Below are 26,004 nucleotides of genomic sequence, written 5' to 3'. Positions count from 1 at the left end.
CAAAAAACAAAAAACTTCTTTACTCCCACCCACAGTGATTTTTTGTGGTTGAAAATGCATTGCATGGCTCTTGCCACAGGCAGGCTGTAGGTGATCAGTTCTCTTTCAAAATATCACCTATGACAAACAATATCCAGAAATTTCCCAACACCATTATGATAATATCTAGAAATTCCTTCACAAAAACTTCACCAAAATAAGATGTTCTCTCATTTTAGCAACACAAGACGTCCGCCATATGAACCAATGACTTGCAGTATAGGAGAGCCAGTCCATTCAGGAATGGTCTTTAGGGTGTATTTGGATGCTCCAAACCAAGACTTGTGGGTTAGGACCACCCTCCCAAATCAATTGGGGCCAACCACAAAATCACATTAACTAGATTTCTTTTTTCCACCTGAAATCATTGTCGGTTTACTTTCAACCTTGGAGCAGAATGAAAGGCTGAAAAAGGAAGAACAAACCCTTCTTTCTAGATATATAGTTTTGTTCTTTTTTTCTTTTTTTTTTTTTTTTTAATATGCCACACAAGAAACAGTAATTCAACAAAGCACAGCATCTTTCAACACAGTTTGGCATGGAAAGTGAGATCAATGAAGCTTGTAAGGTGCCCTTGTGGGGCCCACTTATAGTTTCATCAGACTAATGCAGTCGTTACCACAATATATTTCATTCATGTTTATGTATGGTGCAAGTTAGCTTCCACTGTCACCTACTAAGACTAGAAGTAGGTACCTTCAGGTGGTTGGACCAACTTCCGATTGTGGGGTGCTGCCATTTCCTTCTTCAGTTGTGTCAATACGTCTTCCATGGTGTATTTGCGTTGCCAATTTGCCAGCATGCCAAACTTCTTCGATTCTACCTGTATCAGACAAGCCTCAAGAATACGGGTCAGATCAGAGTCCAACAACCTCAGTCATTGAATGATCAGAAACTACCATGGCTCTTGGTAAATGGCAGATGGCTCCACAAGAAAATTTCAATTGATCAAAATACCCCAACAAGATCCGCTGGTGTTATAATTCGTGCGATATGACAAGGGCATATACAACAGTTGGCAGAGAGAAAAGCCCAGTAGCTTGGACATTTTTGCCAACTTCCAACATGCATTGGGCACATAGGTTGGGTCAACCCAAGAGTCAGCAAACAATAGTTTCAGATTTTTAATATATTTCTATTTCCTTTTGCCTGTTGATTTAGAACAGTGAAACAATTTATTTATTTTTAACTGTCCATTTGATTTTCTTTTCTTTCTAGCCTACTCATATTTTTTTATTTTTTATTTTATATAGATATGTCATTAAAGAGAGGATTGTAAGATCCCCAACCTAGTTCATGCACTGTATCCCCAAGCTTTCAGTTTTGTACTAGTCGGGCACATGGCATGGTGATTCAGATTGTTGATCTGGAAGCCGTACTGTAGATGGAATGGCCCTCTTCATCTCTCAGACTGGAAGATCATAGCCATTGAAACTTTGGTCTTTTTCAATTCAATGTGGACTACAGCTGTATTCTATTCTTAATCACCTATTTGTAGGTCACTAATTGTCGGGTTTGGATTGTTCCATTGGGGATATTTTCAGGTATGGTCCATCAACAGCAGGGCCCATCAGGCAAGCAAGCGCTTTCGTCAATCTACAGTGGGCCCACCTTTCCAAATTGAAAACCAGACACTTCTATGCATATCTTTAGGTCGAGGATCATACCCTATATTAAGTATAGTACAATCTGCATAGTGATATCAGTAGCATAAGTAGCAGCTCATTGTCACAGGGAGACCCCAACCTTGAGCCCAACACACCCAGTTCGTTGGTGTTCTTCACTCAAATTTGATGTGGCACAATGGTCTAAAATCCAGTCTGTTGATCTGGTGGGTCCAGCCTTGAATCAGCCACAGCCCACAGTAGAAAAAAACTTACCAGCTGGAAGTTCTTAATTGTCCAGCAACCAACAACTTGACAATAGAAAAGAATATTGGCAACGATCAGCATTGAACAGAAAGGATCCACCAATCTTCTAATCCAATCTCTTTGATTTGCAGACAGTGGTCCATCAAAGAGGCCACCTTTTTGGGCCACAGAACATACATGGTGGGGCCACCTGATAAACAGCTTGGATATGGTGCACACATGACAAATTGGCATATTTTAAGAGTAGCAATAGAAATCCTACACCTACAAATAGTAATGGCTTTGGCATCACCAATATCATCATGGCCATGTTCATGATATCATGCCCATATCGTCATTACTGAATAGGCACAACCACCAGTTAACAATTACGCATATATAACCGTCATTTAGAAGATTCAGGGATTAGATTGTTACCGCTCCGGTCTCATGGTTCACACACGTCATATTGATCCGTGAATGGAAACGAACGCTTGGAGGCTTCTCTGGATAATCCTTGTCACAGAAGAGCTTCAACTGATAGATACGACCTTCATGCACCGACTGCAATGGAATATGGAAGCTAGTAAGCCATTTGAATCACAATTCTTTTTTTCACAGCAACATCTTCACTTTGTTCCTATAGTCAATCACATGGTAGAGAAGATAGAAGGAACAAAGAAAAACTTTCGGAGAAAGGGTTGTGTAGAGAATTAACCAAGGTATTCCAAAACAGTTACGTTTAATGGCAATGGAGGCCTGTAATGACCATTGCAGAAAATTTTAATGGCTGTAACGGCCATTACACGCACACGCACACGCACACACACAAAGAAAAAAAGAGAAAGGAAAAAAAGAAAAAAAAGAAAATGAAAAAAGAAGAAGCAGCTGTTAACATCCCTCTCTCTATTTCATTTCAATTAAAAGAGCCTGAAAAGGCTCTTGCCATGTGTTTTCATTAGAAAGGGGAGTTATACGATACTCAGGCATTATGATTCTTGATACACACTGGAACTCAGAAATTGAACACATGGCATATATAATAACTAAAATTAAACCAATTAACTTGTGGAACCCAGTGCCACTAAGTCCCAATCCCAAAATCAGAATGTTTGAACAACCCTAATGTCTGATTCATGGACGCTAGTTTGTTGATACAGAACCATTGGATATTTTCATTCTTAACCGTCCAATAAATGTCCACTACTTTGATTATCAAATGATGAAATACGCCTAATTTTTTAGGTTATGATGACCATCTAAGCTGCAAAGGATAATATGGACAATTTGATTTGAATTACATTTATGCCACGTCTGCAGATTTAAAGTAATTTCTAAAATGGTTGTGTATCATCCATCGCACATGTCAAGAGTGTCAAAGTTCTTCTCATGAGTTACATGTACTCAGGCTGCCCATGACACTTTATCTGCAGGCACTTATAAATTGTAAACATGGCATACATGATGGGGACATCACGCGCACACGCACACGCATGCCGCCCCCTACACGCTCGTACGCCAGAAGGAGGACCCCACCGTTGATCTGGATCGATGATGACGTCCAGGGAGGGCTTCCTAGTTAGGAGACGAAGTTTTGATTTAAAAGAGTGGGCCCGACAATCAAGAAAAACCCACCATGAGATCTCATGATCGTAGCCCACTAGTCAGATTGATTTCATATTTTAGGTTTTACTTATTGTTATTATTCAGAATATCATGAACGCTTTAAATTTTTTTGTTTAATTTTTATTTTAGTTTACTTTATCGCTAAGTAATAGGTTGCGCACATGACGCAAGTTTTGGGGTATAGGGTTTTCTTATAAATAGGCACCCCTTGCAGTTTTTTTAATTCAATGAATATTAATAAAAATTGCTGTGTTTTCCTGCTCCTTTCCGAGTTATGAAAACCTAATTGGGTGCGAAGCCCTCCCTTCTTCGAAGGGCTAACTACCGTGGTGCGAAGCCACATCTATCCCGATTCGTCCCCACCTTCTTCCATCCATATTTCTCTTTTCCTACAAGCATTTCATTTACAAATCCATCAATAGTTGCAGCCGTTTTTCTCTCTACAGCAGATTTCCAGAATCTGGTCCTGTAGGAGGGCTGAAACTTCGGCGGAGCACTACGCACAAACCGTGCATCGGATCGAGCTGAGATTTGGGAGTTTTGGAGTCAATCCCTGGCCGACCAGGGCCAAGGTGGCCTTTTTCTGAATAGTAGGCCCTACACACGTGTGCCGTGATCACACGCACGTGCGTCTGGGCCATTGTTGCTATCCACACGCGGAAACTGTCTTCTAGTTCAGGTTTTCTTCTTATTTTACCTTCTCATACCAGTTTTTGATAAACCCTAATCTTAATTGCATTATCCTTAATTTATGTCCCTTTTCTCACCCTAGAGTTTCTTGATTTGAAATTAGAGAATTTCTTGGATTAGGGATTGATTGTCATGCAAGTGTGGTTGATTTCTACTTCCCTTTGAGCATTGTTTGGTCCATAATTTTATTGATCCAGTCCTAGCCTGTGTAGGCCTGGACCCGTGCAGATTCCCCTTTACTTGAATGTTTGAGCTTTTGTGTAGGATGTGAAATTAATATGGATTGTTTTGAATTAGTATGATCTAAAGCCTGAGATCTTGCATATCATATTTAAATTTCATGTCCTGCATCAATACATTAACTCAAATAAAACCGATTGGATTGTGCAGCACACCACCACCAAAACACAGTCCAAAGATCAGATTGGTTGAAGAATCATAATCTGATTCTTAGACACTTGTTTGTGGAAATAAGACTGTTGGATACTTTTCACTGTTAACCATGCAATAAATGTCACTAGGCCAATAGTCAAATTATCAAATAAGCTTAATTATTGGTTGACAAAACATCTACACTGGTTACTATAATTTGTACAGTTTAATTTGATTGTGTATGTCACATGTGCAATTTCTAAGTGCCTACAGAAAATCCATCACGCTTTGCAAGAGTATCAAAGTTTGTCTTTTTTTCAGATTGTAGAATAAACTACCATGTTAATTTAGCACCATATGGTGACTCTTCGATTGTATGCACAGCGTAGTTGTATGACAATTTGGTGTAGGACAACCTAATCTAACCCTAAATGAATGTGTAATTTAAAATGGGCAAATTTATGCAAGCATTAACAATAAAAATTTAGCATTATCACGAAACAAGAAGGAACTAAGGAAAATTCAACAATAATCACGGCCCTCTATCAAAAACATATTGTATTGAACCTTAAAATCTGAATTTAGTCAGATCTGACGAAAGATGGAACTTTCGTCTCACAATGGGTCCATTCGACGATCCAAGTGGAATTTATAATCCAAGAAATATGAATTTTTTGGATTGGGAAATTTGGAAAATTCAAAAAAATGGATGGTTCTTTGATTATAGTTCAAATCTAGGGCATTGGGTGATGAGATTTGAAGAAGATCAAAATTATGTATATGTGGGGATCAAGATCTTCCAAGATCTAATGATTTGGATTAAAAAGAAAATGAATCGGCTTCTAAATCTAGAGAATTTAGAAGAAAATGAAGAAAAAAAGGTTTAAAGAAGAGAATACCTTGAGAAAAGAAAGAATGAGAGAGAAGGAAAAGATGGTAAATGACTTCCCTGGGCTTCATGCCCTCTTCTAATCATTGGAAGTCGAAGATAGAATCGTTCAGCCTTGAAGAAGCAAAAGCTCTCTTTTCATAAACATAACATAACATTACCTCTGAGGTTTAGGGCAAAACATCCTTATAAATTTAGAATTACATTAAATGACCAACATACCCCTACTAAAAAAAGTTTCAAAAAAAAATGCACAAAAAATTGTGCGCGCACTGTCTCAAAACTCAAATAAATAAGATGTATATAAAATAAACTCAAATCCAAGATGCTCGATAGGGCCCCGATGATCGCGCAATGAAGGTGGGTCGCAACGATCCAACGGTCTGATCACATTATTCTCACAATCCAACGGTCTAAATATCTCCTCCAAGCAACTTACACACGCCACGAATACATGTGTAAGGTCTCCAACCTCTAGAGACCCGACCCTTACCCGTCATCTAACCACATTGACACAGGTAACGCACGCCTCCTGCGTTGACATACTTTGAATGGTCTGATGTTCGCATCACAATCTAGACCATCCAAATTGTTGGCAAATCAATCTTATATTCAGATAAATAAGAGTAACTTTTGGTTTATCATACAACTAAATTGACACCCATTACTTGGATGGTTTAATTTGAATTAGTTGTAGGATATTTGAATGAGATGAACTCATTTTGTATAGTTTTTTTTTTTTTTTTTTTAATCAAAATAACTCGATGGTTTGATCATAGCATCTTTTTAGCCCCCTTTTCATATCTTTATTTTTTCGGCCTCCTAACAACTTTCTATATTTTCCAAGGATGAACTGCCCTTGGCATCATGCCACGCGCCCATATGGTAGTTGCGTGTGGGAGAAGATATAGGGCCCCACCCAGATGTATGATGTGGGCCCACTCCATAAGAGAAATAATCCGTTCATTGTCTTCTTACAGGCATGGACAAATGGAAAACACTAATTTCAGCCTAATCCAAGCCCTTTGTGGCCCACGACAACTAATAATGGTGGTGTTCAATCCCAACTCTTTCCTGTGATGTGGTCCACCTTTGTTATAGATATGCCTCATTCTTAGGCCCATTACCTTAAATTTAAAACCAAATCCAATAGACAGTGTGGATTTGACATATACTGCACGGTAGACCCCACAAACCGTGTCTGAAGACTGTTTAGTAGGGCCCTAGTCTATGGAGAGGACCCCATTTCAAATTTTCTAATTTTTAAAGGATCCTTCTTCCAAGCTTCTTTCGTAGGACCCACTACCACTCTCCGGCGTATGATTCTTTGGCATTCCATTCTCCGGTGTTCTCTTCGTTTGGGAAAAAGCCATCATTTTTAACTCTTCGGCGACTACTTTTTGAAAAGATGACAGTCACAGGTAAGGAGATAGATAGTTTAATGGTTTTCTATTGTTTTCGAGGTACCATCCGATTTGCTTAAAGGAGAAGGAATCACTATACAGAGATAAATGTTTGTTTTTGTTATGGGGAGAAGGGATCGCTGTAAGGGCTTGACTTATAAGGGTTGGGGTTGTCATGTTGAACACAATAAGGAGATATATGTTTGTTTTTGTTGAACACTTATTGAACAACCATGACCCATCTTAAATGTCAACTAGACCCTTATTACATGAAAACCATGACCCGTTCTACATGGCGATTATGACTAGTTTTATATGGCAATTGCGACCCTTCTTACATGACAATCACGGCCTGTCCTATGTGTCAACGACGACTCGTTCTATATGTTAACCACGGACCTTACTGAATGACAACCATGACCCATTCTACACACCAACAACGACCCTTTTCACATGACTACCACGACCCATTACACATGACGACTACGATCCTAATCCACTTAAAAACCGCGATCTGTTCCACATGACAACCATGACTTTGACCACATGACAACCACGATCCCTACTATTTAAATACTTTTATTTTTTCTATGCCATTAATATGTTCTTTGCTATGCATTGCATATTCAGAAATTTCAAAAAAGATTGGTCCTCGCTTGGATTATGAGAATGCGAAAGTATCGCCGAAGTGCTCGTTCAGTTTTTAAAGGACTTGAAAGACGATTTTGGCGAGTGCGATATTCGGAGAGAGTTGTTTGGGAAATTGTGCTTCGGGTTTTTGTTGGATTCTAATGAAGCACAATCAACAGATCCACACTCTTAAGTAGAGGCACATTGGTGACCTGAGATTTGGTATGCAAGGTACCATTCTAACTTTCACTGAGATGGACTTCGCCCTGATTATGGGCCCGAGGTTTGGACCCTATATCTTGTTATAGATTGATGAGGGTAGGAAATGAAAGAGAATTAGGGAGAAAATTGTGTTAGGCAGCTATTTTGAAGAACGATTTGAAATTAGCTTTTTGATCACTTCGTGGGTTTAAACAGACATGCGAATGCAGCCAAGCTAGCACTAATGTGTGTTGAAATGCTACTCGTAGGATTTTCTAGTAAGAATGATTGCACAGATCAAGACATAGAGTTAGTAAATTCTTTAGAAGAGTTTAATAGGTACCTCGGAGCTCTGCGGGGTAGCAATATTTGAAAAAAAAAAAAAAAAGCGGTTAACTTTGTAATAAATGATCACCATCTTGTAACATACAACATATGCAGATGCTTATATGCCCTACAGGCATTTATTGTTATCTTTTTTCACAGAGAGGTTTTGTTTCTATTATAATATTCCTCATTTTTCATGTCTAATGTCTAATGCAACTTTCCTTTGTGCATTAATGCAGTGGCATTTTCACACCGGGCTCGAGTGGGGTAGCCTGTGGGATGTGGGGACACACTCGGGGTGGGAGGCCCGTGTGAGGCAGGGCCCCACCCATGTGAGGTGGGTGGCTCGTGTGAGGCGGCACCCATGTGATGTTGGGCCCACTAGGGGGTTCGGCCGAGGTCCTAACCTATGCGATGTGGAGCCTGGGCTATGAGATAAAGGGATTGATTCGCCATGATCTATTAGTTCAAGCTTTTAAAGCAAATGGTTAATTGTCCTGCATCAAATTTGGTAGCAGAGCCATAGGTTTAGCATAGGATTTTTGTGTTGCACCTAGGTTGGAGTCGCATCTAGGTTGGAACTTATATCTAGGGTTATTAGAGCATACATTGCATATAGAATCTAGGATCATATTGCAGATTTTTGTTTCTAGTTTGGAGTGTCCCATTGCTGAATTTTCAGCTACCGTTTTCCACGTATACCATTACTGAATTTTCAGCGTAGTAATCTCAGGTTGTCACCTTGCTGAATTTTCAGTTCGTAATTTTCAGATTACACTCTTGTTGATTTTCAGCTTGGTACTCTCAAATTGCCATTCTACTAAATTTCGGGGTAGTATTTCAGGTCAACAGCTTGTTGAATTTTCAGATTAGTGTCTCTAGTGTGTCCAATTTGATCTCTAGGTTGGTTTTGTCTTTGTCATAACATTACCCTAGGATTTAGGTTTACCCCTAAGAGTTACCTTGTGTATGCCCACTTGTTCTGGACATGGTTTTGGCCTATATCCCACTATAAATCTAGAACAAATTGCCGAGGCCATTAACGCTATCAACAACCGTCTGACGGCTATTGAAGCACACAATAAGGCCACCGCAACTCAATTGACTATGACCAATGCGCATGTCAATCAGCTTGAAGCCTCCCTTTAGGCGAACCTTGACATTGGGGAAGATGTCCAATCACAAGTCGGGGATCAAATTGAAGGATTTGAGACTGTGCCACTTGCAATTGTCAGTCGTGCCTTAAGCCAAATTATAGAAAGTGATGATTGTTGCAAGAATTCAATTTTCCACACTTATGCCAAGTGTGGTGGCAAAAACTACAAGGTGATCATTGATAATGGTAGTTGCATCAATGTGGCCTCTGCTAGCACCATGGGCTGCTTAGGTATGCTAGTTGTTCCTCGCCCTTAGGCCTATTGAGTTTCATGGGTTGATGCATCTTCAATTTTGGTTTCTCAACGTTGTCCCATTCCCATCCGGTTTGCTTCCCCACATCATTTTGGATATGTCTTGGTTATATGATAGGGATGCAACACTATTTGGTAGGAGATGAGGAAGTAATTGGGAAAGCATAAAATGGAAGAAGTGGGAGGGGGTTGGTAAAGAGGGGGATCTAAAAGCGGAGTTTGAAGCCTTGTTGAGGATATAGCTGTTAGGGTATTTAGTCACCTTAGTAGAATGAACTTTGTTTCGAAGAAGGTTTCAAATGGTTAGGAACACCAGAAGAGAAGTGAAGGTGCTGAGGGACGATAATGAAAGGAAGCGGTGAAGAAGTGAAGGAGCTGAAGGAAGATAATGAAAATATGGATGAAGCAGTGAAGGTATTGAGGGAGGAGTTGAAGGCTATTAATGTATTTTAATTTGCAATTTGCAATTGCTTTGTTGTGCAACTCTTAAGTTATTACATTATGATATTAAATTACCAATATTGCATCCCTAACATGTGATTTATATACAAGTTGGGAGCCGAACGACTGAAGGGGAGGAGGTTGGGAACCATCAGAGTCCTGTGGATGATGTTTGGGGGGGGGGGGGGGGGGGGGTCAACCCCAAGACGTAAACGATTGGGGAGGGGAACCTGCACATAAGGTAAGAGATCTTAATAAGTTGATCTAAGTTCCATCTGTGAAAAATATCAAGTGAAAGAGAACATCAGTTTGGCTGTGCCACCATTGTCGTTGGACAACGAAATTTCTTCTTATGAGTGGAGAGGACATCACAATTTAATCTCCACAAGTCAGAGATTTGTCGTATTTATTAGGAAGAATGTGCCAAAGAAGTAGGAAAAATGTTAGATATCAATTTCGAGGCAACACCTTTTGGGAGTGGTTGCTAGCAGCCTGTTCTTTCAAATTGTTGTTGCTGCTTTGGGTTCCCTATGGTATGGATTGCATTGATCATTGTGCAGCTTAGAGGTGATCTCGTGGATCTCTTTTTGTTTCCTTTTGAGTCAGCTCAAGGTGTTAGGCTAAATATTGTCTATGAGTAGCTCTGGGCGGTATCAGCTTGTCCGAGTTCATATGGGCTGCTGGCCTGCTGCTATTGCTTGATATAATGTGGCAGTAGGAGTGGAAGATCAAGTCTCTGTCTTTTGATTGGTGATAGAGGATGCATGGATTCCATTGTTCTTTCCTTATGTTGCTTTTGCTGTAGTCTCTTTCTATGAAGTTTTGGCTTAGCTAGCTTATTCGGCTAGGATTCATTCTCATGGGGTCTATTCTCTTTGGATTGCTTTGTTGTTAGCTATGGGCCTTTGGCCTTGTATTAGTTGTTTTGGGTCCCTGCTTGTTTGCTATTGGTTTTTGTAGTTTTTGGAGTAGATAGATGGTACAAGATTCTTGTTGAGGTGCCGCTAGTCTCATTGGCCCGCCTTGTATTTTTTTTCTTTTTTCTACCAGTGTAATTATTTTTCTTGCCCCAAAAAACAAAAGAGGGTAAAAAAGATTTTTAGTCAAAGGAACTTGAAAGGAACCTCAACAAGATGAGGCTAGGGGAACCCGCAAACATAGATGAGGCGAGGGGCCAACCCACACACAAGGTAAGAGATCTTAATAAGTTGATCTAAGTTCCATCTGTGAAAAAGAACATCAGTTTGGCTGTACCACCACTGTCGTTGGACAACAAAATTTCTTCTTATGAGTGGATGGCACAACACAATTTAATCTCCACATGTCAGAGATTTGTCTTATTTATTAGGAAGAATGTGCCAGAGAAGTAGGAAAAATGTTAGATATCAATTTCGAGGCAACACCTTTTGGGAGTGGTTGCTAGCAGCCTGTTCTTTCAAATTTCCCTATGGTATGGATTGCATTGATCATTGTGCAGCTGAGAGGTGATCTCGTGGATCTCTTGCTATTTCCTTATGGGTCAGCTCGAGGTGTCCGGCTAATATTGTCTATGAGCATCTTTGGCCGTTATTGCTTGATATCTTGTGGCAACAGGAGTGGAAGATCGAGTCTCTATCTTTTGTTTGGTGATTGAGGATGCCTGGATTTCATTATTCTTTCCTTATGTTGCTCCCATTGTAGTCTCTTTCTATGGAGTTTTGGGTCAGCTAGCTTATCCGGCTAGGATTCATGGTCATGGGGTCTATGCTCTTTGGATTGCTTTATTGTTAGTTGTGGGCCTTTGGCCTTGTATTAGTTATTTTGGGTTCCTATTTGTTTGTTATTGGTTTTTGTAGTTTTTGGAGTAGATAGATGATCCGAGACTCTTGTTGAGGTGCCCCTAGTCTGTTTGGCCCTCATATTTTTTCTCTTTCTCCTACGAATGCAATTATTCCCTCCCCCAATAATAATAAAAATAAATAAATAAATAATATTAATTAATTAAAGATTTCTTAGTCAAAGGAACCTGTAAACAGGGATAGTGCCTGTTTAGGCTCTAAACCTAACGATGATCACATGGAGAAGGATATTTGATTCTGTCAAGACTCTAAACTCGCAATCCACCTATTCTTCTTTAGGCTACAATCTGAAACTAAGAACTGTGGTGGTTGTATGAGAATGGTGTGTCGTAAAGGCTGTTATGGGGTTGTAAAAGCTGTTACGTAAAGGTAACGATGGCAACCATTACACGTTACAGTTTGTAGAGGCCGTAATGGCCATTACGGAAAAAGAAAAAGAAAAAGAAAAAAAAAAGGACTCGTAAAGGCCGTTACAACCCCTTTAACGGCCCATTACACCCCTCGCAAAGGCCGTAATGGCCTCGTAATTGACCGTTACAGGGCCGATATAGGTTTTTCAGATTTTTTTTTTCAGTAAAGAAAAAAAGAGACCGTAACGGCTGTTACGACCCCAGTAACAGCCTGTTACGACCTTACGTCCCCTTGTAAAGGTTGTAACAGCCCCGTAATGGACTGTTACGGGGCCGATACAGGTTTTTTGGATTTTATTTTATTTTTTTCAATAAAGAAAAGAGACCATAACGACTATTACACCCCACATCGTAAATGTAACGATGGTGGCCGCATTACCATTACGGAATACCTTGTGTAGATGGCTGTTTTTTTTTTTTTTTTAATGAATGATATTTATGGAAAAAAAAAGGCATTATAAGATGGACAACAAAATACAACTCTAGAGGAGCATCTAAAGCATGGCATGACCAACTGCTCAGGAAATCACCCCAATGCTACAATTAGCTCCTGTCTTCAATTCAAAAGACAACACTACCAGCGCCTCTCCTTGTAGAATCATCCACCTCACTGCTAGCCTCCCTTAGGATCCAAGAGAAAGAAACCATGTGGTTCTCATAGAGATTGAAAATTTCTTCCATAAAATCAGCCCACCCTCTACAGGAATTTCTTTGAATAGGCCCATGCAAGGACATTTTGAGAGCCTCCTTTGACGATCACTGGGAGCATTTGAAACTCTGCCGCCATCCTAACTGCCAGAAGAACGGATTTAACTTCCACAATGTTGAATCTTTGATTCAGATTGGCCAATAGAAAGTCACAAGAATTCTAGAGGAAAATGTAAAAGCATAACACGACCAACAGCTCAGGAAACCACCCCAGCAGTACAATTAGCGCCTGTCTTCAATTCAAAACTCAACACTACTAATGCCTCTCCTTGCGGAATCATCTGCCTCACGACTAGCCTCTCTTAGGATCCAAGAGAAAGAAACCATACAGTTCTCACAGAGATCTTCTTCCATGAAATCAGCCCACCCTCCATGGGAATTTCTTTGTAAGGCCCATCAATGACATTTTGAGATCCCCCTTTGACTATCACCGGTAGCATTCAAAACTCTGCCGCCATCCTAACTGCCAGAAGAACAACTTCAACTTCTGCAATGTTGAATCTTTGATTCAGATTGGCCAATAGAAAGTCACAAGAACAGTCCCATTGCCATCTTGGGGCAGTGCCCCCTAATCCGGCAGGCCCTGGGTTCCCAAGGGAGAGACTGTAGAAGTTAGTTTTCATGCTGCTCACAGATGTGAAATAAGAGGCATATTTTGTTCCAATCAGACATCTGCTATCGAAAGTTCCATGGTTGCCTCAAATCAAATGAATTTTTTGAGCTCAATAGCATTTTGCATTAACTTTTTTTTTTTTTTTTTAAATGGCAATTTCCACTTTTAAGCAAGAATTGGATGCTCATGATGGAAGGGAAAAAAACATTAAGGAAGCAAAGGAAAAGATAAATTTATCAGTTTGTACTTTGTAGTAAGGTGATGAATGAGCAAAAAGGAAATAAAGCCTACTGGTATATAGAAGCACACATCAGAAAGCCTGATAACCTTGATGGGCTGGAATCATCACAACAATATAAAAAGATGCTAAAGAAACAAAGACATACATTGTGAGGACCAATTATGGTACCCGTCCAAGAACGCATATAAATGTCATCACCATCATCCATTCCGTAGCTAACTGTACCATCTCCAATACCCTTCTCACCGCGTTCGAGCTCCTCCAACAATCTGAAGTTCCGAGGAACTGCAAGACACATGAAGGTGAACAAAATCATTGCTTGCAATCATAAAGTTAGTAAGTTCTTCATTAATTTCTTCTAAAATGAAGATTTACAAAGTTGTTCGAATAAGCAAACTTCGTTTCTTTCTTTCTTCCATTTTTCGTACTTTCTTTTCCTTTCTTTTTCTTTTTTACTTTTCTTTTTCTTTTTCCATTTTCTTTTCTTTTCTTCTCTTTTTTATTTCTTTTTTCCTTTTCCCTTTTTCTTTTCTTTTCTTCTCTTTTTTTTTTTTTTTTTGAACAAGTAAACTCAATAATATAGCTTTGATTTCTATAATATTCAACCCTTGCATTCTATGTGATTCTTAAGATATCACTCATGCAGTATCTAGAAGACAGAAAGATCAGAAATGCTTTATAATAGTTGTGAAGAGAAGCAACTGTCAGCTCTATAAGATGCTGACACACCTTACTGGCACCAATACAGGGCCATTCAGATGACATAGACTGATACAGTCATAAAGGCCCCATTTTGAAATTTTTTATTTTTCAAAAGTTATATTGTTTTTCACTTCTTCAATTTTTTCTGCATTTCAACCATGAAGGAAGCTTAGAAACTAATTTTAAACTAGACCTAGCCCTACTTTGAGGATAAATGAGATTGGAATGGGATTAATGAATCAAAGAAGAATGAACCATTTTGGGAAATATCAAAAGATGCCTAAACAATCACTTCTTTTTTTTCTTTTTCTTTTCCTTTTCTTTTTCTTGTATTCATATGCAATGGGCCCTAATCCACCAAATCATGCTTGATTTGTGTTCGATTAGAAGTTAGGACATATTCGGTTAGCTTTCAGCAGGTCAAGCAAACACTTCTTATCAAAAGAATGGTCTGATATGCCATTGAAAACATGTTAAACGCACACACACACACGCACGCACGCACGCACACACATGCATGCACACGCACACACAAAAGATAGATTCCGATGTTTTACTCTCTTTTTTTTTCTTACTTCCCCTTTATTTTTTCAAGATCTTGTTGTGCAAAAAAAATTTCGGCCAATACGGGCCCATATAGTCTGACACAGGTTCAATACAGTCAAATACGCCACGCATCATATCATTTTTGGGCCCAGCCAATAGACCCATAGATACCGTTATTTAAAACCTTGGTCACAACTGCTTCAATAAACAATAGCTTGGGCTAAGGTTACCATGTTCATTTCCTACTAGGGCTATCAATGGGTACCTAGATCAGTGGGTACCCAAGGTATCCAAACCAATTTAAACGGGCATGGATCAGACATAAGGTCAAGAACCTAGGTAGCATGGCTAATTTTGATATTACTACTTTATATGGTATTATATTATTTATATTAACTAATCCAATTAATATCTATTGTATATTATAAAATGGATATGATCCAAATTTTGGGCAGATTTAAAAAGTCAGGCAGCACCCCGGTCATGGTGTGCCATAACGACCGTTATGAGGCCATAAAGGCCATTACGTGAAGGTAACGGTGGCAATTGTTACACGTTATGAGGTCGTAACGGCCATAACAGCCGTTATGGAAAAAAATGACCCGTAATTGCCGTTAACGGCACGTTACGTCCCCTATAAAGGCCATAATAGCCCCGTAATGGTCTATTATTTTTATACTTTTTAATCAACACTACCGGGTAGATACAGGTTTTTCGGGGGTTTTTCAATAAATAAATAAAAATAAAAAAGAGAGACCGTAACAGCCGTTACGGCGCCGTAACAACCGTTATGTCCCGTATCGTAAAGGTAACGGTGGTGGCCGTTACGGCTACCGTTACCCTTACGAAACACCTTGACCCTGGTACCACAGCTAATTTTGATATTATTATAATTTACTTATATTAGCTAATCTAATTAGTATCTATTGTATATTATAGTAACTTGAGAATCACCATATAATAACTACTTAGGACTAGAACCTCAACCGTGCTAATGTGATGGCTGTTACATAAAGGAAAAGGTCTCCCCGTTATGCGGAAGTGGGTGAATAGGTCCATTGTGGAACAAAAAAGGCCATATCGGCCCGTAGCAACCAATATGGGGCTGATATGCCCCATATCGACACTATTACGAGGCTGATATGACTGTTACGGGGCCAATACAGCCGTCACAATAGGACCATAAAGAGCCAAGTAAAAAAGTTAAAAGTTTTTATTTTCAAGATTTCTCTCATTTTTCGACTTTTTTTATTCATTTCAACCATTAAGGAAGCTTAGAAATTAATTTTAAACTATATCTAGGCTTATTTTGATGATCGAAACCAAGGTATTCCGTATCGGTAATGGCGGCCATGATGGTCACCACCATTACCGATATGGGTATCGGCCGTAACGACCAATATGGTGGTGTAACGACTATTATGACCCTAATAATGGTTGAAAAAAATAAAATTGTCCAAAAGTTCTTAAAAAATATTAAGAAAATCCAGAATAATGTAAATATTCCAAATATTTATTGATTTTCTGTTTTGAACATGTTTATGATAGCGTAACGGTCCACTCTTTGGTGAGAGTGTTGTATCTAGTTGTCAGGTGAATTTGTGAACATGGTTATGTGTCTCTAATATTTACAAATCACAATCGAGCATTAGAACTAGAAATTGGAAAAAAAAAAAAAAAACAAACAAAAATACCATTTTTTAAAAAATGGCCATCGAAGTTTCTATTCGCCCAAATTGCATCAATCTAAAATTTTAATCCTAAAAAAAACATAGTAAAACTGATCAAAATATGTTGTAGAATAATCTATGAAAGTTTTTAGAATAAGAAAAGTGAAAATATGAGAAGAAAAATGAATTTAAATAGAAAAAAATGGTTGTTTTTCAACCGTTACAAGGTAACAGTGTTATGCCCCGTAACGGTCGATATGGTCTCAAAAAACCAGTTGCAACTTTTCACCCCCCGTATCACGTAACGGTCACGGCCGTTACCTAAACGTATTGGCCTTTACCACCATAACATAACGGATACAAAACATCTTGAACAAAACAAACAATCTAAGTGGGATTTGATGTTGTGGGATTTGATGAACCAAAGTGGACTTGGCCATTTTGGTAAATATTGGAAGAAGGGATAAACCGTTAGTTTTTTATTTTCCATTTTTTCCATCTTTTTTTTTTCTGTTATATTCTAATGCACCAATCATACTATAGTTCAATTGGGGCCTATTTGGTCGACTTCCAACATGTCAACACTGCCGACAAATAGCATTCCTATGATAAGAGTGGCCAGTACAACATCAAATACATGTTCAAAACTTTGAAAAAAAAAGAAGAAAAAAAAGAAGAAGTGGAGATCCTCACATGCTTTTTAGAATTTTACCAATTATTTTTTGGTAAAAAAACATAGTAAAACTGATCAAAATATGTTGTAGAATAATCTATGAAAGTTTTTAGAATAAGAAAAGTGAAAATATGAGAAGAAAAATGAATTTAAATAGAAAAAAATGGTTGTTTTTCAACCGTTACAAGGTAACAGTGTTATGCCCCGTAACGGTCGATATGGTCTCAAAAAACCAGTTGCAACTTTTCACCCCCCGTATCATGTAACGGTCACGGCCGTTACCTAAACGTATTGGCCTTTACCACCATAACATAACGGATACAAAACATCTTGAACAAAACAAACAATCTAAGTGGGATTTGATGTTGTGGGATTTGATGAACCAAAGTGGACTTGGCCATTTTGGTAAATATTGGAAGAAGGGATAAACCGTTAGTTTTTTATTTTCCATTTTTTCCATCTTTTTTTTTTTTTCTGTTATATTCTAATGCACCAATCATACTATAGTTCAATTGGGGCCTATTTGGTCGACTTCCAACATGTCAACACTGCCGACAAATAGCATTCCTATGATAAGAGTGGCCAGTACAACATCAAATACATGTTCAAAACTTTGAAAAAAAAAAAAGAAAAAAGAAGAAGAAGAAGTGGAGATCCTCACATGCTTTTTAGAATTTTACCAATTATTTTTTGAGACCTCCCAAAAAAAATTCGGGGGTCTCAATATTGGTCAACAAGTTGGCCAATATGCCAACTAATAACTTTACATAATACTTTGACCTCAACCCAACTCGGACTAAATCTAGGGTACTAACACCCGATCGGTACCTAAACCCAACTAGGTTCAAGAATAGTACCTCGAATAAGGTATCCAAAATATAGCAATGTATTGCCAACATAGTTCTAAGTATCACTGATATTATTGAAATATCCACGATATTATCCATATCTCCAGATTGGCGATACCTATAACGTTGGTAGTGATACAGATAAAGCCGGTAGTCTTAGAAATTCCGAGTATCAATGATATATCACTAAATATCGCCAATGTATTGACATCGCTGATGTATTGCCAATATTTTTTATTGTGTAAATTCCAGGTGTCTCTTGTTTCGCCAACATATCAATATTCCCAATGAATTGCCAATATTTTTTACTGTGTCGCCAGTGTGTCAACGATATTTCGATAATATCATCAGTGTATCGCCAAAAATTTATTTATTGAAAAATTTATCAAATTTTTTATGGGAGCATGGATGTATGATGAAATGCATGTTGTATGTGTGTATATGTATGCATACGTGCATGGATGTATGGATGGATGGATACATGTATGCATGGATGGTTGGTTGGTTGGACGGATGTGTGTGTGTGTGTGTGTGCACGTGCGTGCATGCATGCATGCATGGATGTATGCACGTATGCATGTGCATGCATGGATTTCTGGATGGATCCACCATTTTCCCCATGTTTCCCCAATGTTTCCCTGAGTCAATGATACATGCTTTTAGGACCCATTAAAGGGAAACTTATTATTTGATTCATAAATATGCATCTCTTTCACTATTATTTGGCTGGTAAATATGCAAATATGTATATTTTAGCATCTCCTGAAGTTTCACTGAAAAATTCCACTGTTTCTCCACATTTTCGGAAATAAGTGATATTATCGGTGATAAAGATATTGTTTCTAGATCACTAGCAAGTAGAACCTGTAACGATATCGATACTTCGAACGTTGATTGCCAATACGTCGCGAAATGTCAATACATTGCATATTTTACCCAAAAAAAAAAAAGGTATGCACCCACACCCCCACACACAAAAATCAGTTTTCTCCCCAAAAAAAAATAAAATTGGGGGAATATGTTTTCATACCTGTATTGTACGATTTATGAATTATATGAGCACAAAAATCAAATTTCTTCAAATTTTTTTTGGGGAATATGTTTTCATACTTGTATTGTATGATTTATGAATTATATGAACTCATTTTGGATATAATTGTATCATTTTGTCAAACAACATAGTTTAGGAACTTGTTTTGCATACTTGTTCTTTTGTGATATTTTTAGTTCTAAGTGTGTAACCATGTCTCTTTCCACATATCCTAAAGTTTTATTGAAATTTTCCATAATTGCCCAATGTTTCCCTCAAATAGTGATACACTCCCCAATATATGTCATATAGGCATGTTTCTATATCCGAAGGGTGTGATACATGTATTGGTACCGATATTTAAATCAATGCCTAGATCCAAACCTGACGAGACCTGAACCCAAACCCAACCCCCTTAGGCGGGCCTAGGTATAAGTGCACCAGTACCTAACTTGAACATGATCCCTTGACGGCCCTATTACCCACCATTACTAACATGATGGTGACTCTTCCACCTCACATGCGGCACATATGCACATGTACAAAAATCTAAACATGGACAAAAAAAAAAAGGACAATTATAACCGTTTGATATCAACCATTGAATTGGAACTGTTGCAAGAAAATGGACAACAGTAAGCATTTGGTATCAACCATTGAATTTGGACTTTCAACCATTTTCTTATTATCAGCCAATTTCATGACCACCAACTTGGGATTGCTCAAAAAGTGGTTTGAGGAATATGCCCCATTTGCATCGGAGCCCAAAATTGGGTAGTCAGGATTGAGCTACATGTATGCCATGTGTATGGTGGATTTGTCACTTCCATTTAAGAATTGGTAGAAATCACAGATAATAGCCTCTAGCACTTATAAAAGTTTCATAAAGGAGTGTGCACGGTTTATATGTACAAGCTTTCTAGCCTTGGGGATATGACAGTTCCAATGAAGGTAAAGATGCATGTATTAGTTTCTAGATTATAGGAAACTAGCTTAATAAAAATAAAAATCAGCAAAAAATACCCCCTGAACCAACGACTAGCCCATATGTCATGAGTACATGGCCGTAACTCTCTCTCTCTCTCTCTCTCTCTCTCTCTCTCTCTCTCTCTCTCTCTCTTCTTGCCAATAATATATATATATCACATGATTTTGGGCCTGTTCGCATGCATTCTCTAGTTTCAGGCTGCGTCATAGTATTTGTATAACATTGAACCATTCCAACAGGTGCATGCCACCATGATGATCAAACTAACAAAAAATCAGGCCGATCAAATCATCAGGTGGGCCAGACATGAATTTGGAGGTTTTTGGGTGGAGTACACTGTTTTTAATGGTGTGCCCCACCTGATGATGGCATCAAACTGATTTTTTGTTTCTATGATCACCATGATGAGGTGCACCTAAAGGGTTGACCTATTGCACAGAGAAACCACGTGAGCTCCACAAAGCTTGACTCCACTTTTTAGGGGGAAAGATGGTCATTTTGGTCATTTACCCCTCACAAAGAACATGTTAGCATTTTAAAGAAGCAGAAGCATTGTTATGTAAAATCCAATTTAGGAACTTTGCAGTAAAAATCTCATTTTAATTTTACTTTAAACTGAATTAAAACTTAATTTTACTTTAGATTGAGTTTGCCATTTAACCCTTTCTTATAATAAGATTTTTCTTTATCAGCTGTCTTATGTAATTAAGATGACTGTAAAATTGGAAAGAAAATTATATTAAGGAATCTCAAACTGGTACGTTTATTAGTGTTTGCATGTGTGTGCATCCGTGGCCTACCTGATAGCAGTGCGCTGGTCCCCAGCCAGAATAAAGGAAGAGGATGTCAAGTAGGATCCTGGTCATTGAATTTCCGCCAATCATGAGAACTATGCTGACCCTAAATGGGACAACACTGATGAATTGATAATAATGATGATGATAAAAGTATAACTTCACTTGGTAGTAATACACCAACCAGTTCCCAGCCTGAGTTAAGCATGGTTGATATCAGGTAGGCAGGTTAGCATTAAACTTTTTGCCCTGAAACTTGAGAATTAAAGCTGATCACAAATAGTTGGAACAAGGCTGTGATTATTATATGACGGATGATGTTGACAATGTGTTTCTTTTTTTAATTAGATTTTATATGGGAGTGCAGATTTTATGTATTCTTGAGGTTCTTTTCAAATTCTTGAGGTATTCTCCTCACGTTTGGTTGAATTTCAAATCCAAAATTATCGTATGCTTTTTATGCTTGCATGAACTGATTTTCAAATTCAGCCCATACTTCACATTAGTTTAGTACCAGATGCTTGATCTTTTCTCGAGATTCTTGTGGCGCTGCAAGATGCCCTCAAGGGCCTTAATTCAAGAAATTGATCAATTGGTTGCATGATCGACACAACTCAAGCAATCCAATCCCTACCAAAGAATTGATCAAGAAATCTATTTGGCGGCAGCTCCAGAAATGTGGTTAAATGGATTCAGGCCGGACTGCTTGGAAGATAGCTACTGTAGTTTATGAAGCTATTGAGCTGTATTCTACTTTTTTGTCCTTGGTTAAATGTGGTTATCGAAAGCAACTCAAGAAATGTGGTTAAATGGATTAAGTCAGGATCGGCTTCTTGGAAGATAGCCACCGCTGGGATGAAGCTATCAAGCTGCTGCTAGTCTTCCGGCCTCAGTTTTTCACGTTCCAAGATCCGCTAACTTCAAGGTAGACAAGCTAGCAAAAGATGGGAGTTCATCTGGATGCATTCAAGGTGTCTGATTTTAGGCAGTGATGCTGTCTGTATTGTCTTTGCTTTCAGTGGCAGGTTAGCCTTGTGCCCTTGTAGATACGTCTCTTTTCTTTTCTTTTTCTTTTTTTTCTTTTTTTTTTTCCTCCTTTTTTAAACAAATTCAAGTGCTATTCAAAAAATAAAAACAAAAAGAACTGATCAATGCATGCAACCGATGGGGGAACTCATTCATTGGATGGGAGAACTTGTACATGGAAGGAATTTTCTTCAATCAAAGTTCAAAATAAAGGCAACTATTGAAGAAAAACCATTTAATCCAATCAAAGAACCAAACTGTTCATATATATATATATATATATATCCAAACTGTTCATAGATACATAAAAAAGAACCAAACTGTCCACAAAACAATTGAAATGCGGAAATATGATTGAAATGTGGAAATGAGAGAGAGAGAGAGAGAGAGAGAGAGAAGGAGGGGGGGGGGGGGGGATTTTGGCAAGAAGCTCTAGAAAGGAAATGAATTAAAAAAATTAAAAAAATTAAAAAAAATAAAATTAATAAAATTAAAAATAAAAAATAAAAATAAAAAAACATTTTTCATGTGAAATCCATTAAACAGTGGATACTAATGTAATTCCAGTGGAATTGAACTACACATTCATTTGCCAGAAACCATGGTTTTATGATGGCATTATAATGCCTGTTGTAATAACCTCTGAAAAAACACCCACTATAACAGCAAACTTTACAAAAATGCCCTTTATAACAGCGACCTTTTAAAAAAAATGCCCATTAAGACAGTGACCTTTTTAGAAAAATGCCCATTATAACAGTGCTACAGTGGCATTAGGAGACCCTTGTTATGTTGTAGGGCTTGCAATAATGGCCTCTGTCATAACGGCCATGATGGTCCCTAACAGGCCGATTATCACATAGAAGCTAAAATAGCCATTCTCTGGGTCCATTAAGGCCAATTATGTTGCTGAGTATTAATTACAATTACAATAATAATGTACTAAATTAAATATATATGTACAGGTTTTTTCCTTTTCAAAACTAGTGGTTGATAATGGCCACAAAGACCAAGAAGAGTTCCCTAGTTTGGCTAGAGTTGCTTTGGACAGATTTATCATTGTGGAGGGGTGGTATTCCACAGTCAGAGAGGCTGTGGTGTGGACTCCCCCATGACGTCGGAACCTGACTAGGGAGGAGCTTCTGGAGTTGGTGTTGTTGTCTTGTCTAGATAGAGTGATCCCCTCAATTCATATTGAGGATTCCTTGGTGTGGAGAGCTCATAACTCGGGTTGCTTTTCAATTCGATCCTTCTTTACGCTCATTTATTCCTGTCCCATTTGTGGTCGTACGGAGCCCCTCCTCATGTTGCAGCGTTTGCTTGGCTAGCGAGAAGAAAGAAAGTGCTTACGATTGACAACTTGCAAAGATCCCTTATACTTACTAATATATGTTTAATGTGCATGGAAGATGCTGAGTCGATCGACCACTTATTCATTCATTGCACGTCTGCTTGATTGGTTTGGAATCACCTTCTTCACGCCTTCCATATTGAGTGGGTAATGCCAAAGTCAGTGCCAGATCTGTTGTGGGCTTGGCATGAGGGAGGGGTGGGAAAATCAAGGAAAGCCCTTTGGAGACTGCTTATTCTGGTAATTTGTTGGTTCCTTTGGGGGGAGCAGAACTGGTGTTGCTTTCGATAATAGTAGTTTTTCGACCCAAGAGGTGACAAGGGAGATTAAATGTAATATTTTGGGTTGGGCTTCTTATGTAATGGTAATTAATCCTGCCAGTCTCTCCTCTTTTTCAAAGTTGCCGAGCCGGGCTGTATTCTTTTGCAGGGATCTCTCCTCTTTTTCAAAGTTGTAGAGCCGGGCTGTATTCTTTTGTGGGGTTTCTTCTCTTTTTCAAAGTTGTAGAGCCGGGCTGTATTCTTTTGTGGGGTCTCTCCTCTTTTTCAGAGTCGTAAAGTCAGGTTGTATTCTATTTGTGCTTGTTGTGCTTCTCTAAAAAATTTCAGTTCTCTCAAAAAAGAAAAAAGAAATGGCCACAAAGGCCGATATATCACCTGATATCTCAGTTCATAACACCCAATATTAGAAAGAGGATATTTAAAAATAATGAAATGACCATTGTATTAGCCACAATGACTGATATAACAGCTCACAAAGGCTTTGGCCCCTGGCCATTATGAACCATATAACAAGAGTTTAGACACCGCTAAAAATGCATCAAGATTGGAAAGAATCGTAAAATTAATAATAGAAACCGAAATCCTGAAACTGCATAGAGTCGGTGGAAAAACCAGCAGAAAACAATAGCCTTTACATTCATCTCCAAAATCCACAAATGAAGATCCATGTATCCAATTGAATCAGAAGAACATGAACCCAAAACCCAAAAGCAAAATTACACAAAATCAATGAGTAACTCACATGTTCGCTGTTGAAGTTAATTTATCAGATAGCATGCAGATCTGATCCCAATACCCAAATACAATAACTACATAACTTACACACTTGTTTTCAAGAATCCACAAACGAAAATTCATGTATCAGATTGACCCAGGATAACTCTAGTCCAGATCCCAAAAGCAAAATTGCACAAAATTGACAAACTATCTGACCCAGAATAAATTGAGTCCAAATCCCAAAAGTGAAATTGCACAAAATCAATGAACGACTTACACGTTGCTATAAAAGTTCATGAATCTCAGATAGCATGCAGAATCGATTCTGCTACCCAACTGAAATAACTAAATGATTTACACACGTCTTCAAGAATCCTCAAGATTCATGAATGATATTGAACCAGAAAAACAAGAATCCTGGAACCCAAAAATGAAATTGCACAAAATGATGAATGACTTGCACATCTACCATAAGAGTTCATGTATATCAGATAGCATACAGAATCAATTCCAATTCGCAACTGAAATAACTATATACCACGCACACGTCTTCAAGAATCCACAAAGGAAGCTTCATGCATCTGATTGAACCAGAATAACACGAATCCAGATAATAGAAAAAAGCGAAATTCCACAAAATCAACAAATGACTTGCACATTCACCATGAAAATTCATGCCTCAGACAGCATGCGCGATCAAATATTCAAGTATCCAACACCCAACTGAAATAACTTCATAATTTACACATTTTCCATTGAAAACCCACGAAAAATGCATGCAGTCAGATGATAACCACAACGTGACATGAATCCAAATCCGAGATGAGGCGGTGCGTGAAATCAAACGATACCCAATTGAATTAAGATTATCCTAAATTAAAACAACCAACATCAATTCAAATCCCAGAAGCAAGATTGGGAGGAATCGAGGAATACCCAACTGAGATTTCATGAAGTTCAACGTAAAGGACGGAAATAATTTTTTTTTTTTTTTAAAAAAACCCAGAAACAGAATTCTCAAAAAAAAAAAAAAAAAAAAAAAAGCAACAGAAACGCAAGAAAAAAAGATATTTTTTTGAATTTCTTCATTTGATCCTTCATTTGATCTGCAAAAGAAGTTGAAAAAACAAGATGAAATTGTGGAAATGAAGAAAGAAAGAAAGAGATACCAACGATACTCGATCCTCCGGAGCCTATCGCCATTGAAGCCGTGACTATAGCTTTTCTTCTTCTGCTGATTCTGGTTTTTCTGTCTAGAAAAGCAAAGGCGATGAGAATCTGAGAAAGAGAGTGGTGGGGTTTTGCAGCTTTTGCTGCACCAATATATAGTGGGGCTTGCAATTAGCAGATCTGCCAGGTGGGTCCCATTTTCAGTCATCCAGGCCACTCCCTTGTCTCGCCGACCCCAAGACGTACCATGGACCACAACTCTCACGTTATCCGAATATCCAAGCCATCAATTTTCTTCTTCTTTTATTTTTTTTTCTTTTTTTGGTTGAAAGTGGATTGTATTGTTGTATCTTTTTTCAACCGTCTATTTGTAGGCCACGAATGGAAAGAGCGAGACGACGCTCTCCAAGAGATTCTCTGCGGATAGTTGATCAGCGGTGGGACCCAGAAAAGCATTGATATGGATGGGCACGGATTGGGTACTATCTTATCCTACAAGGACTTTTTAAGAGACGTAAGGT

At 38.3% G+C, this 26,004-nt stretch overlaps 1 protein-coding gene across 1 annotated transcript; it reads right to left on the bottom strand.

Annotated features, from left to right (window-relative positions):
• Positions 1-452: 452 nt before the first annotated feature.
• On the bottom strand, positions 453-25,707 carry LOC131252191 (ubiquitin-conjugating enzyme E2 variant 1C-like). The gene is made up of 4 exons (XM_058253059.1): positions 25,483-25,707; positions 13,833-13,972; positions 2,328-2,453; positions 453-862 (listed from the first exon to the last, which is right to left on the bottom strand). Exons 1-4 carry the CDS (start codon positions 25,514-25,516, stop codon positions 722-724), a joined length of 441 nt encoding a protein of 146 aa, XP_058109042.1. The 5' UTR covers positions 25,517-25,707; the 3' UTR covers positions 453-721.
• Between the last annotated feature and the right edge of the window lie 297 nt (positions 25,708-26,004).

This window comes from Magnolia sinica, chromosome 1 (assembly GCF_029962835.1).
Source record: "Magnolia sinica isolate HGM2019 chromosome 1, MsV1, whole genome shotgun sequence".
NCBI classification, from domain to species: Eukaryota; Viridiplantae; Streptophyta; class Magnoliopsida; order Magnoliales; family Magnoliaceae; genus Magnolia; species Magnolia sinica.
The sequence above is the reverse complement of the archived record's forward strand: the minus strand, read 5'-3'. Positions and strand labels throughout refer to the sequence as shown.